The 11,305-nt window shown below is 49.0% G+C and overlaps 3 protein-coding genes across 3 annotated transcripts; 2 read left to right on the forward strand and 1 right to left on the reverse strand.

Annotated features, from left to right (window-relative positions):
• The first annotated feature begins 263 nt into the window (after positions 1 to 263).
• Positions 264 to 3,708, forward strand: LOC137913616 (uncharacterized). Its single transcript, XM_068757258.1, has 16 exons — positions 264 to 356; positions 643 to 750; positions 871 to 946; positions 1,061 to 1,217; positions 1,300 to 1,345; positions 1,429 to 1,487; positions 1,654 to 1,689; positions 1,769 to 1,821; positions 1,897 to 2,029; positions 2,239 to 2,453; positions 2,517 to 2,562; positions 2,652 to 2,717; positions 2,802 to 2,861; positions 3,181 to 3,266; positions 3,425 to 3,519; positions 3,593 to 3,708. The coding sequence occupies exons 1-16, from the start codon at positions 320 to 322 to the stop codon at positions 3,625 to 3,627; spliced, it is 1,308 nt and encodes a 435-aa protein (XP_068613359.1). The 5' UTR covers positions 264 to 319; the 3' UTR covers positions 3,628 to 3,708.
• An 8-nt stretch (positions 3,709 to 3,716) lies between these two features.
• Positions 3,717 to 5,327, reverse strand: LOC137913617 (histone H3.3A). Its single transcript, XM_068757259.1, has 4 exons — positions 5,231 to 5,327; positions 4,594 to 4,731; positions 4,350 to 4,503; positions 3,717 to 4,255 (listed from the first exon to the last, which is right to left on the reverse strand). Exons 2-4 carry the CDS (start codon positions 4,719 to 4,721, stop codon positions 4,127 to 4,129), a joined length of 411 nt encoding a protein of 136 aa, XP_068613360.1. The 5' UTR covers positions 4,722 to 4,731; positions 5,231 to 5,327; the 3' UTR covers positions 3,717 to 4,126.
• Positions 5,328 to 5,711: 384 nt separating this feature from the next.
• Positions 5,712 to 10,829, forward strand: LOC137913618 (RING finger protein unkempt homolog). Its single transcript, XM_068757260.1, is given in 15 exon segments — positions 5,712 to 5,860; positions 6,321 to 6,530; positions 7,325 to 7,501; positions 7,572 to 7,702; positions 8,171 to 8,306; positions 8,400 to 8,517; positions 8,594 to 8,678; positions 8,768 to 9,075; positions 9,172 to 9,237; positions 9,313 to 9,496; positions 9,584 to 9,664; positions 9,725 to 9,931; positions 10,012 to 10,193; positions 10,315 to 10,575; positions 10,674 to 10,829. Coding segments are annotated over 15 exon segments (2,451 nt in total).
• Positions 10,830 to 11,305: the final 476 nt, after the last annotated feature.

The raw sequence follows: 11,305 nt of genomic DNA on the forward strand, positions 1-11,305 counted from the left end.
TTCTCTCCTCTCCTGTAGCTGCAGACAGCTGGGTGCGTTCATTGTTGGTCGGTGTTCGTGTTTCTCTGATGTGTATTTAACATTTATTGAATAGAACAGTTCCCCAGCATCACCTCTAAGTGTCGCCAAAGAGCCAACAGCTGTAGGAACGTGCGTAAACCAGCCATGACGTAATAATCCACTCTGTAGGCGTAGTTTTCTTGACTGCGTTTGTGACCTGCACTGTGAAGAACGTGCGCGCCCCTCGTCACGTGACACGGAATGTGACGCTTGCGCTTCGATAACAGGAGGGCTGGTTCTAACAGCTGTGCTGCTCGCCATGGCGCCGAAGGAGCCTCTTCTGGGCACTCTCAAAGGTAATAACGCCGTAATAAACGTTTATTATTAAAACACTCTGCTGCGTAAATGTTCTCTTTCGGTTTGCGTAAATGGCATCGCAAAGAAAAGAAACCGAGCGACTTGATGGTTCAGGGTTTTGTTGTTTTCAACAAGAAGGCGATATATTGATATATTTATATTTGTATATATATTTAGAAACGTTGCTCATCAACCATTTTGCTTGCGTTACGCAGCAGCGTCGTCGCGTATCGATCAAGCAGCCTGCGCGAGAAGCTCCTCACGCTGTTCTCCTTCCCCTCCCAGTGTGCGTGCTGAACCTACAGTCGGCCGTTGGCATGGTGACAGATGCCAACCCTCACCTGGCCTGTTGCTGCGAGCTTCTCGAGCTGGTCCTCAGGAAGGGTCTCCAGCGTCAGTCTGCAGCTCGACACACACATTTTCCTTTCACGCGCTTTGCTCTATATTCTGCACGAATGTCGAAATGATGTTCCAGGAACTGCAAACAGAGCATTTTGTGTCTCTCCCATGCAGAGCCGGTCATCAGCCTGGTGCACAGAGACTACTGGCATTGCTTCGAGCAGCTTACTCACCAAGACGCCTGCGGCAGGTAGTATTCAGCAAAAAATCACATTTTAGAGGTGGTATAAAAGTGTTTGGGACCCTGTGACCCGTCGTCTCTGCTGCTGGACGTGTGTGTGCGTGTGTGTGTGCGTGTGTGTAGGCTGTCCGCCCTGTCGTTGGTGGTGGAGCAGACCAGGGTTTGCAGGAAGCTGCTCTCGGCTCAGGGTCGAGGCCGCTACCTCCTCCGACTGGCCCTCAGCCGCAGGACTCTGCCGCAGTTCATCGCTCACCTGCTGCACACGGCCAGAATACTGCAGGTCGGACAAACTCGTATGCAGCATCTCTAGAGAGGCTCAAATATGGGTTAGACCGAATTCATACCGTTTCTCCTCCCGTCAGTGGTACAGCCCGGCGACGTCGATCCTCAGGAACGAGGAGTACGTGGGTGAGTATTACGATCTGAAGTACATCCTGAGCGCATTTAATCGTTTAGCGTTCCGCCTGAACGGCAGCATTCTCCCTCTCCAGAGCCGTTCGTGTCGCTGCTGCTCGTCCTCTCACAAGTCCAGTTTGATCTGGACATGCAGGTCAGAGCAGCTGTTGTACTGCTAAATCTAGAATCATGCTCTCCATCTGTTTTCCTCCTAAATCAACCCGTTCTAACGGCAGCTGTCACCGGGTGGAAGCGGCTATTCTTCCTAACTAGTTTGTAATCAAGGGATTAATAAATATTTCTCTGGTGTCTTCACTCAGAATTGCAGTTTTCTGGATGAGAGTTGGCTTCTACCGGTAAAAAACAAAACAAACTTCACCATTGTTCAGTAGCTCGTCGCCAGGCGTGACCCGTTTGGGTTCTGTGTGTTTCTAGGTGTGTGAAAGATACGAAGTGGTGCCCTGTCGGGACATGGGAATGGTTTTAAGGTTCGTACAACCAAACACTTTCCTTTCTATCCACTTTAAAAATCGCTGTCAGCCTCACCTCTGTCCGTCTTTCAGGTACCTCAGTGGGCGGGTCTTCGTCCTCAACCTCATTCCTGGCAGTCAGGCTCACGTGGACAATTTCATCTGTCCCGGTGACATTATTGATGAGATCAATGGGACATCTCTGAGGAATTCTAAGAATGGACAGGTACCAAATATTAGGTGTTATTAGTGACGTATGAAAAAGGAATCAATCCCTCTGAAAGAGTCATTGGAATTCTGTAATCTCCTAAACAAGTGTAAAACCACACATTTGGGACTAAAATGAGTTTGGGTAAAGCTTCAGCTAGAAAGACGGTAAACTCTGGAGGAGGTTAACCCCCTGATTGGATGCCGTTTGGTTTCCTGAACAAACAGGCCGGTCTCGTTCTCTCTCGGCTGAGAGGCTACCCGCTGTCCATCATCGTCCTGCGATGGAAGGCCGAGGATGGAACGGTGTATCGGCCCCTCGTCAAACTGCTGCAGGTCCTGAGGGTGGAGAACCCCACCCTGCAGCTTCGTCCCGCTCCGTCTCAGCAGCCGGCTGCCAAGGACAAGAGAAGCTCTCCATCGCAGTGCCTCAAAGAGGGAAGGTAAGGCGGCCATCAGAGCCAGCGCAGCATGCTGCAGGTCAGACTGACGCCTCTCCTCAACAGGATCGTGTACATACTGCAGTTCCTGGGAAAAGCAAACACTGGGATGGTAAAATGGTCACATTTGCATTAGTTGCATATATATATATATATATTTGTGCTGCCGTCTCGCATAAATCAAATATTTTCCTTTCTCAGTTTGGAGACAAGGAGGTGTTACAAGATGCTATCCAAATAGTTCTGCAGAAAAAGCAGTCCATGAAGGTGATGCAGCCGCTCCTCCCCCTCTCAGGGTGTTTATGTCATACAAACATGCAACACCAAAGGCACCAGTCTCTTTCCCTGCAGGAGGTGCTTCTGGATATGAAGGAAACACATTTGACGTGCACGGAAAGAAGCAGTAATCTGGTAAGTCCTCCGACAGCCGAGGCTCCGACACGGACTATGACGCGGTCGCACCGGAACAGAAACCCGTTTCATGTTTGAGTTCAGGTGTATTTAGTGTCAGCTGTGTGCACGGCGAGTCAAATCCAAACAATGCATGAACCAATAAACGACAACTCGAGTGCACCTTATTTTATTGACCACTAGATGTCCTGCTGTGTCGCTGAAGCCTGAAGTAATGAACGCTTCAAAGCCTCGAGCAGCCATCACTAACTGTCAGATGTATTAATTGGCCTTCAATCACCCTTTGCTTTTATCTAATCATGACATGCTGGTTCCTCAGGAGCTGTTTGAGCATCACTATCCAGAGATTTCATGCGTCGGGAGATACGGGCAACCAGACTACACGATATTTGCATTCTGTGTGGCGTAAGTGTTGAATTTAAATCATGTTTATCCAGATCCTCTGCAGCTCAGGTCACTCCCCTCCTTTGATACGTGATGACGTAACACCCAAGCAATTATAGGCCTCCCGTTATTGGCCGGCCCCAGACGTCACCGATGCATTTGATTGGTCCGTTTCACAGAGACTCCCCAGAAACCCCGCAGTCGACAGGCTTCTGCTGCGTGGTCCTGAAAGCGAGCGCCATCAAGGAGTGCGAAGAGGTCGTGTGTCGAATCGGTGAGACGGTGGCTCTTACAAGGACTTCAGACTTTCTTCTGAGAGGCACTAAATCTATCGTTTCTCCTCACAGCGACTGGTTTCAAGCACACGGAGTGGTTTGTATGACAGTCCGGATCAGCGGCGCCGTAAATAAACACCGTGAACCGGACTACCGTTTGAATCCGTCTATTAAATGGACTACAGAACACAAGACATGCTCTCCTCAAAGACCTTTAATAGAAAGACATGTGACAACATCTTCATAAATAGTATTAAATGTAGCTGCCGAGATTTTATGTTGACAAAACATGTAAAAAGCAGTCCAGAAAATTCAGGAGAACAGGGGGGGGGGGCGAGGAAACCCTGGAACCCATGGAAGATGTCTGCTTCAAACACAACTACATTCCCAGAGAAGCGACCCACAAAGACCTCGACGGGTTATGGTGGCCGTAGCAACGGCCCACGTAGCGACCACCCTACACGTGCTCGGGTTACGGAATGATTCAACTGCCCCAGTCTAAAATACAATTTAAAAAAAATTATAACCCCCCCCCAAACAAGCCAAGTGTCCACAATAATGGTTAAGTATGATAAATAAGTTGTCACGACAACTGTCAACAAGTACTCAAGCCCTCTCTCCCCTTATCCTGCGAGCCAGCTGGATGTCTTTGGGCATGATGGTGACACGTTTGGCGTGGATGGCGCAGAGGTTAGTGTCCTCAAACAGGCCCACCAGGTAGGCCTCGCTGGCTTCCTGTTGGAGGGTAAACGCACAAAAAACAACATTAGGACGGCTTCTCACCCCCCCCCCCCCCCGGGACACAGCTAACTTTGAATGTCTCAATTACCTGGAGAGCACCGATGGCTGCACTTTGGAAGCGCAGGTCGGTCTTGAAGTCCTGAGCGATCTCCCTCACCAGACGCTGGAAGGGTAGCTTCCGGATCAGCAGCTCCGTGGACTTCTGGTAACGCCGGATCTCCCTCAGAGCCACGGTGCCGGGCCTGGGGAACAAATGGTTCAGCACCAAACACGTGAATACATGCCGTGAGAAAATATACACCGTTTCTGGGGAGGAAAACACCAGAGGATACCTATAACGATGGGGCTTCTTCACCCCCCCGGTGGACGGGGCGCTCTTCCTGGCTGCCTTCGTAGCGAGCTGCTTCCTTGGCGCCTTTCCTCCCGTGGATTTACGCGCAGTCTGCTTCGTACGGGCCATGGCGCACTCGCTAGACACAGAAAAACCCATTTAAATCTCTCATTTCACTTACTGAGCGCAACCACATCGCAAGGTTCCTGGAGCACTAGTCAAGCTGATAAGATTAGCTAGCATTTAGCATTTAGCATACAAACAGTCGCCGCCCGCTCACCCAGACAGACGCGCCGCGTTCCGGCTTCGCCATTTTCCGTCTCTCGTTCCACCCCTCGCTACAGCTTAATATGAGCTTTCATGCAACTATTGGTGGCCATGTTTGCATACGTAAATAAAAAGAAGCACGACGGCTAATTGTAGTTAAATTCTTAACGTTTACGAGGCCCACTTTTCCTCCTTAAACGACATTTCTCTGGAAACGCCATTGTTGATACAAGCCATTGTTCTATTTTTAGCTATCGCTAACATTAGCAAGTTGAAATACGAGTCTTCGTCGCGAAAACACTGGCTGTAAATAAAAAAATACGACACCGGATATGTAGAAGTTATAATTACCAACAGACAATTATACTCACCTTTACGGATTCCGTCGGGACTCGGACTGAACAGGTAATCCTACGCGATCTCCAGTAGCGATATGAAGAGGTGGTTCAGGACGAGTATTAATACTTTGCCGTGACGTCATTTCTATTCCGAAGAGTCGTCGCTCATTGGCTGACCTCCAAAGTTGACACGGTTTCCAGCCAATGGCTGCGATGTAACATATTGTGTACAATAACACAAACAGTATTTGTATCGCTTGCGTCACAAATGTGTTAGTTTTCTACAAATCAGTTAATGTATTTACGCTTTCTATTTAATCATGAGCTATGTTATAGTAGAACGTCATGTCCCATAGTTCCGCGTTTCCTCTGCTTGCCACGCCCCCCTTACTACTACTTCCTCTTGCTTTGCGCATGCTCACATCGTTGCAGAATGCGGATTTCGAAGCTAATGAGAATAGCTAGCCAATAAGCTAAAAACAAGCTTCTTGTTGTTGGACTCCAAACGGGTAAAATGTCTAAAACACACTCACAGCCTCCGTCGTCGTCGGTAGTAACGACCACAGCGGGACCGTCTTCGTCCTCCTCGTCTTCGCCCGCCGGGGGCTCCACGTCTCCCGCAACCGTGTTGAACGTGCAGCCCGAGAAACCTCAACATTACACGTACGTAGCTAGTTAGCTGCATCGGCTAGCGAAGTGGACGCAGCCTCACGTGTGGTTGCGCTGTACCCAATCACAGCTGCATTTTATGCGGGATAATTAGTCAACGGAAAACAGGAGATTCAGTCTGTTTGGGGATAAAGTCGCTAATTAAACAGAACAAGTCCTTAATAAGAGGCCTGATGTTACTCTGTAGCCATTTCTTACAAGCATAGCATAGTTTAAGTTTTGTGTTTGTGAATACGTGTCATTACTGCGTAGACTTTATGCTGCTTTAATTACATTATATACAATATATTAGCTTTCAATGAATACGATATAAGGAGACAATCTCTACAACCGAGTGTAAAGTATGTGCTGTATTTATACGCTACTTCCATGTAGAACACAAAAGAGCAGTATCAGTACGTGCAGGAAGGTATTTCAGTCTGTTCTGTTTTTTTTTTTTTTTGTCATTTCCTAGATATCTTAAGGAATTCCGAACGGAGCAGTGCCCACTCTTTGTACAGCACAAATGCACACAACACAGACCCTTTTCCTGTTTCCACTGGCACTTCTTGAATCAGCGACGTCGCAGACCAATGCGTAAACGGGACGGGACCTTCAACTACAGCCCAGATGTCTACTGTACCAAATACGATGAAGGGACAGGCACTTGTCCCGATGGAGATGAGTGAGTGCAACTGACATTTCAGCATGCCGGATGTTTACAGTTGCCATCATGGGCTCTGCGTCAAATTTTATGTTAAGTATAATTTTGGGAAAGACTAAATAAATGTAAATGTAAGGATGGAAGTTGATTAAGGGCCAAACTAGGATGTCCTCAGTGCATGTTAATGAAACATTTGGTGAAATAATTCCTCTAAGTCACGCCAGCATGTCTTCTTGCAGTGGAAAACAATCACGCAGAGACTTTAGTTTAGATTATGAATAATTATTTGAAACTAAATGTGTGGAAACGGTTTGAGCATGTTGTATCCTTGCCATGTTTTACTGTGCAGCTAGTGTGTGACTTGTCTGGACCTTTATAAGAAGATGTAGAGCACCAGCGGATTGAGCTAAGCTATTTGGTGTATTTATCAATACAGCTTGACTTTGCTGTAAGTTCATCATTAAAAGATCCATAATGAAGTCGTAGTTGTTACGGCTTTTCATATAAAGCAAGCGTGTTTGTTTGTTTCACTGTCATTTTTCTGTAAAATACAGTAAAGCTGAAACAGTTCTTGGGAAAATTGACGTCAAAATGGAAAAAAAAAACGGATTGACTCAAACAAAAAATCTAACTTTTAAATGTGAGGATTTGCTTTCTTTGTTTTGCATTGTTGTTTATTGTAGAAAATAATAAGGAGTTAGTAATTTAGCAGGCATGATAGCAATCCAGTCCATAAAAATATGATACAAAAACATAGATATTGAAATTGATAGTAAATTGAAACCCCAGATCCTTCGCTTATCTGTGTGTTCCAGATGTCCATTTCTACATCGGACGGCAGGCGACACGGAACGCAGATATCATCTCCGCTACTATAAGACAGGATCCTGTATCCATGAAACGGATGCGAAAGGACATTGCAGCAAAAACGGCTCCCACTGTGCCTTTGCACATGGATCACATGACCTGCGTAGTCCCGTTTATGATATCAGGTATGAAAAGACCTTCATCACGTCCGTTTCTGTGTCTGTGCTGCAGTTGCTGACAGATGTTCTTTTACAGGGAAGTGCAGGCAATGGAGACTCAGGGAGGCTCGGGCGCCACCGAGGGAGGTGGAGGAGACGGGCAGTCGGGACAGGCAGCGAGCACGGCCCTCATTGAGAAGATCTTGAGTGAGGAACCACGCTGGCAAGGTAAATCAGCATTCAGACCAAAAGCGGCCCGGAGGTAAAACATTGAGGCTTCATTGGATTACCACTGAAATAGGATGCAGAAGAATCCATGAGATGTTAGGCTTATTAAAATGATCATGATGTCATCTGCTTATGATCAATCACAATTTTGTAAATCTTTTTGCTTTTGTCGGAGTTCCGTTCTAAATTATTTCACTTATTTCAAACGACCCCGTGATGCGCTGGCGATGCTTCCGGGGTGTACCCCGCGTTGGGATAGGCTCCAGAAACATCTGTGACCCGCAAGGCGGATAAAGCGGACATGGAGATGAATGAATAATTACTTTTAATTCTGGATACATCCACGCTACTTATACTATATGTAGTATAAGTATTAGTATATGTACTATATGTAGTATACTGCTTATACACAGCTTCATGACCTTCTGCTTGCTTTACTGTATTAATCTGCGTGTCTCCTCTCTTTAGATAATAACTACGTCTTGTCTCACTACAAGACAGAACTCTGTAAAAAGCCTCCTCGTCTGTGCCGTCAGGGTTATGCCTGCCCGTACTACCATAACAGCAAAGACAGGAGGCGCAGCCCGCACAAGTACAAGTACAGGTGCTCCCTCACATTGTGTTGAAGGTGATGCACGTTGCCTCGTAGTGTGCCTGTGAGTGTAACAGAGTCCATGTTCCATTGTTGCTGCCGCAGAGCGCTGCCATGTCCAGCTGTGAAGCAGAGCGAGGAATGGGGCGATCCCAGTAAATGTGACGGCGCCGAGGGGTGTCAGTACTGCCACACAAGGACGGAGCAGCAGTTCCACCCGGAGGTTTGTCTGTTTCAGCAGGGACCTTAGATCCCCGGCGGTGGGAGTATGAACACGCTGATTGATCATTCTGTCACAGATCTATAAATCCACCAAGTGTAATGACATGCAGCAGTGTGGCAGCTGTCCCAGGGGGCCCTTCTGTGCCTTCGCTCATGTTGAAAGTAAGTGCTAGCGCCGCTCTACAACCCGCTAATGGATCATTTTACCAGCTAACGTTGCTTTTTCTTCCTGTTTGTTTTTTCGTTGACAGAACCCTTCGCACCTGAGGAACCATCGTTTCCCACACCGAGTTCCCCCCCACCCCCCCGACCTCCGGACCCAATTCCCACCCAGGAAACCTCTTTGAGTCCCAGCAGACAGAACATAGGGCCTGGCTGTGGTCCTGTTTCTGCGTCGGACCCCTTCTCCCCATCGGCGGGGTCGTGTGTAGCAGAGCGGGGGCTGCTGGGCAGCGTCCTGTCCATGTGTGAGGACATGCGCGGCCGCACAGAGCCTCCGTCTCCTTGGGCGGGAGAGGGCCGGTACTGCAGAGCGCCGGGGTTTGAGAGGGAGGATCAGGTGAGTGGGACGGTCGAAATGAATCATCGCCGTTGCTATAGCAATGAAGTGAGAGGAAAAGCATCCCAACATTCTGATGTTTGTGTTTGCTTTCAGGCCAAGCAAAGGAGTTTCGCTCTTGAGCAGCGCAACAGAGAACTAGCATCTACACAAAGCAAACAGGTAGACGTGCAAAAGCTCGGCTGGGCCACGCGTTAAAGCACAGCCATGAAGTAACCCCGAAATGTCCTCCTGTAGGACCTGCTAGTGTTCCTGCCTGTGGGCAGCCCTTTGAGCATGTCGTCCAGCGTCCCCTCCAGCTTGGCTGCCACGCCGCCCAGCCCCGCTCCCCCAGGACCGCCGGGGTCCAACACCTCCTCTGGCATGAATGCCAACGCCCTCCCCTTTTACCCCACCAGTGAGACCGTTGAGTCGGTCGTTGGTGAGTGGGGCTGCGTGCAACGTGGCGATTCGAATGAAAAAGAATCGCTGTCTTGACAGGTGGACGCGGTGTCTTTGTGTGTGCCAGAATCCGCCCTGGACGACCTCGACCTGAACGATTTTGGCGTGTCGGCTTTGGAGAGGAGCTTGGAGGGGGGAGTTGTGCTGGGTACACCACACAATAAGCACAGACGTACCGTTGCAGCATGGCCACGCGCACCACTTACAGAATGAATGTCTTCTTTTTTAGGAGGTAGCCAGTTTCAGAGCTCTGCCCCTGTCAATATCCCAGGATCCTTCAGTACCGCTGCACCGTTTAGCTCCCCCTCACCCTCCCCCCCAATCAGGGCACATGCTTCCCCATTCTTTTCTACTCAACTATCGCAACCCGGCCAATCAGAGAGCGGCTTCCTGGGACCGTCCCATGGCTCCTTAGGTTTGTGGAGTCTGCTGCAGGTCATGTGGTTTGGTGAGGTGTGTGTTTGTGGTTGTTTGACTTTATCGATGTCGTTGCAGGTCTGAATGGGATGAGCACTAATATCTGGGAGCATTTTCCATCAGCCCAGGGTTCCCCTGGTACCCCCCCCACCCTTCTTCCTTCTGGCCCTTGTGTCGAGACCTCCAGGCTCAAACAGGAGCTGGAGGAAGCCCACAGGACCCTGAAGCAGTGGGGTCACAGCTGGAGACACACAGCTCAGGTAGGTAGGTAGTGGGGCATTTCTGCATGCAACACTGAAACGGCTTTTTGTTTTGTTTGCTGCCTTCCTGCACATTCAACAAGCATCTTATTGAAAGGGTTCTGAATTCGACCTCTCGTAGTCATGGGCTGCACTGAAAGCGGATGCGGAGGAGTCCCGCGCTCACGCGTCACGGTTGGCCATGGAGGCAGAGAGAACCAAACAGGCTGAGGAGGAGGCACAGAGACGGGCGTCGCTCCTGCAGGAGGCGCTGGATAGTTTACGGAGCGGCGACAATCCCCATCTGGTGCTGCACCAGCTCCAACTGCTGCACCGACTGCCCTTGGAGTCAGTCCTCAGCTTGCAGGCGCAGCTGTGCAGCTGCTTACATGCTGTGGAACAGGTAGGACAACGGCGTAACGTTATTACGCATCCTTTAGTTTAGACCCAGGACGAAACCACCTCCGGTTGAGGTGTGACTGGTGTCCTCTGGTCCTGCAGGTGCTTTATAGGAAACAGAGACAGTGCTGCGTGACGTGTGGCGAGCAGGGCTCGGTGGCGCTGCCCTGTGGCCACGGACTGCAGTGCGAGAGCTGCTCCTCCTCCACAGAGTGCCCGCTGTGCCCTGAACAGACCCTGGAGCGACGGCTCTCTTGACCTCGCATCCCTCGCAGACCACCACAGATGCCAGACCAGTCAGTCCTGATTCCACAGACGACGCCAGCGTTTGATCTCGAGCCATCCGAGTCATTTTATGACGTGGAAACAAAAACAGCACTGATGTGATTTAGTATTTTAAAGAAGACTTTTACTGATGAGAAGCCGGTTTACTCAGCACAAAGCTCTTAAGATGGAATTTAGGGGTTAATGATGGCCGCGTTACCCAGAACACCAGGGAATTCTACAAGTCCTTGCTCTTGACCAGCAGCACTATTCTTCACCTCTGCTCTTGATTTTTTAAATTTCCTCCTGTTACTCGACAATGAAGTATTCAAATACAGTTATAAATCATATTTTGTTGTATTTTAAAGCACAAGACCACTAATGAAAACAATTATAGTGTGCTATGAGAGAATAGAAGAGAATGGAAGCGCGCTCTGCTAATGTAACCCCCTCCCCGGCTGCATGTGCCA

Source organism: Brachionichthys hirsutus, unplaced genomic scaffold (assembly GCF_040956055.1).
Source record: "Brachionichthys hirsutus isolate HB-005 unplaced genomic scaffold, CSIRO-AGI_Bhir_v1 contig_882, whole genome shotgun sequence".
NCBI lineage: Eukaryota > Metazoa > Chordata > Actinopteri > Lophiiformes > Brachionichthyidae > Brachionichthys > Brachionichthys hirsutus.

What these genes read in the sequence shown, in the direction of transcription:
- LOC137913616 (XM_068757258.1), top strand. Translation starts at nt 320, where the DNA reads ATGGCGCCGAAGGAGCCTCTTCTGGGCACTCTCAAAG. An exon ending in GACATGGGAATGGTTTTAAG is followed by an intron (nt 1,822 to 1,896) that starts GTTCGTACAACC and finishes TCCGTCTTTCAG; the next exon opens with GTACCTCAGTGGGCGGGTCT. An exon ending in CGGAAAGAAGCAGTAATCTG is followed by an intron (nt 2,862 to 3,180) that starts GTAAGTCCTCCG and finishes CTGGTTCCTCAG; the next exon opens with GAGCTGTTTGAGCATCACTA.
- LOC137913617 (XM_068757259.1), bottom strand. Translation starts at nt 4,721, where the DNA reads ATGGCCCGTACGAAGCAGACTGCGCGTAAATCCACGGGAGGAAAGGCG. An exon ending in AAGAAGCCCCATCGTTATAG is followed by an intron (nt 4,504 to 4,593) that starts GTATCCTCTGGT and finishes TTTGTTCCCCAG; the next exon opens with GCCCGGCACCGTGGCTCTGA. An exon ending in CAGCCATCGGTGCTCTCCAG is followed by an intron (nt 4,256 to 4,349) that starts GTAATTGAGACA and finishes ACCCTCCAACAG; the next exon opens with GAAGCCAGCGAGGCCTACCT.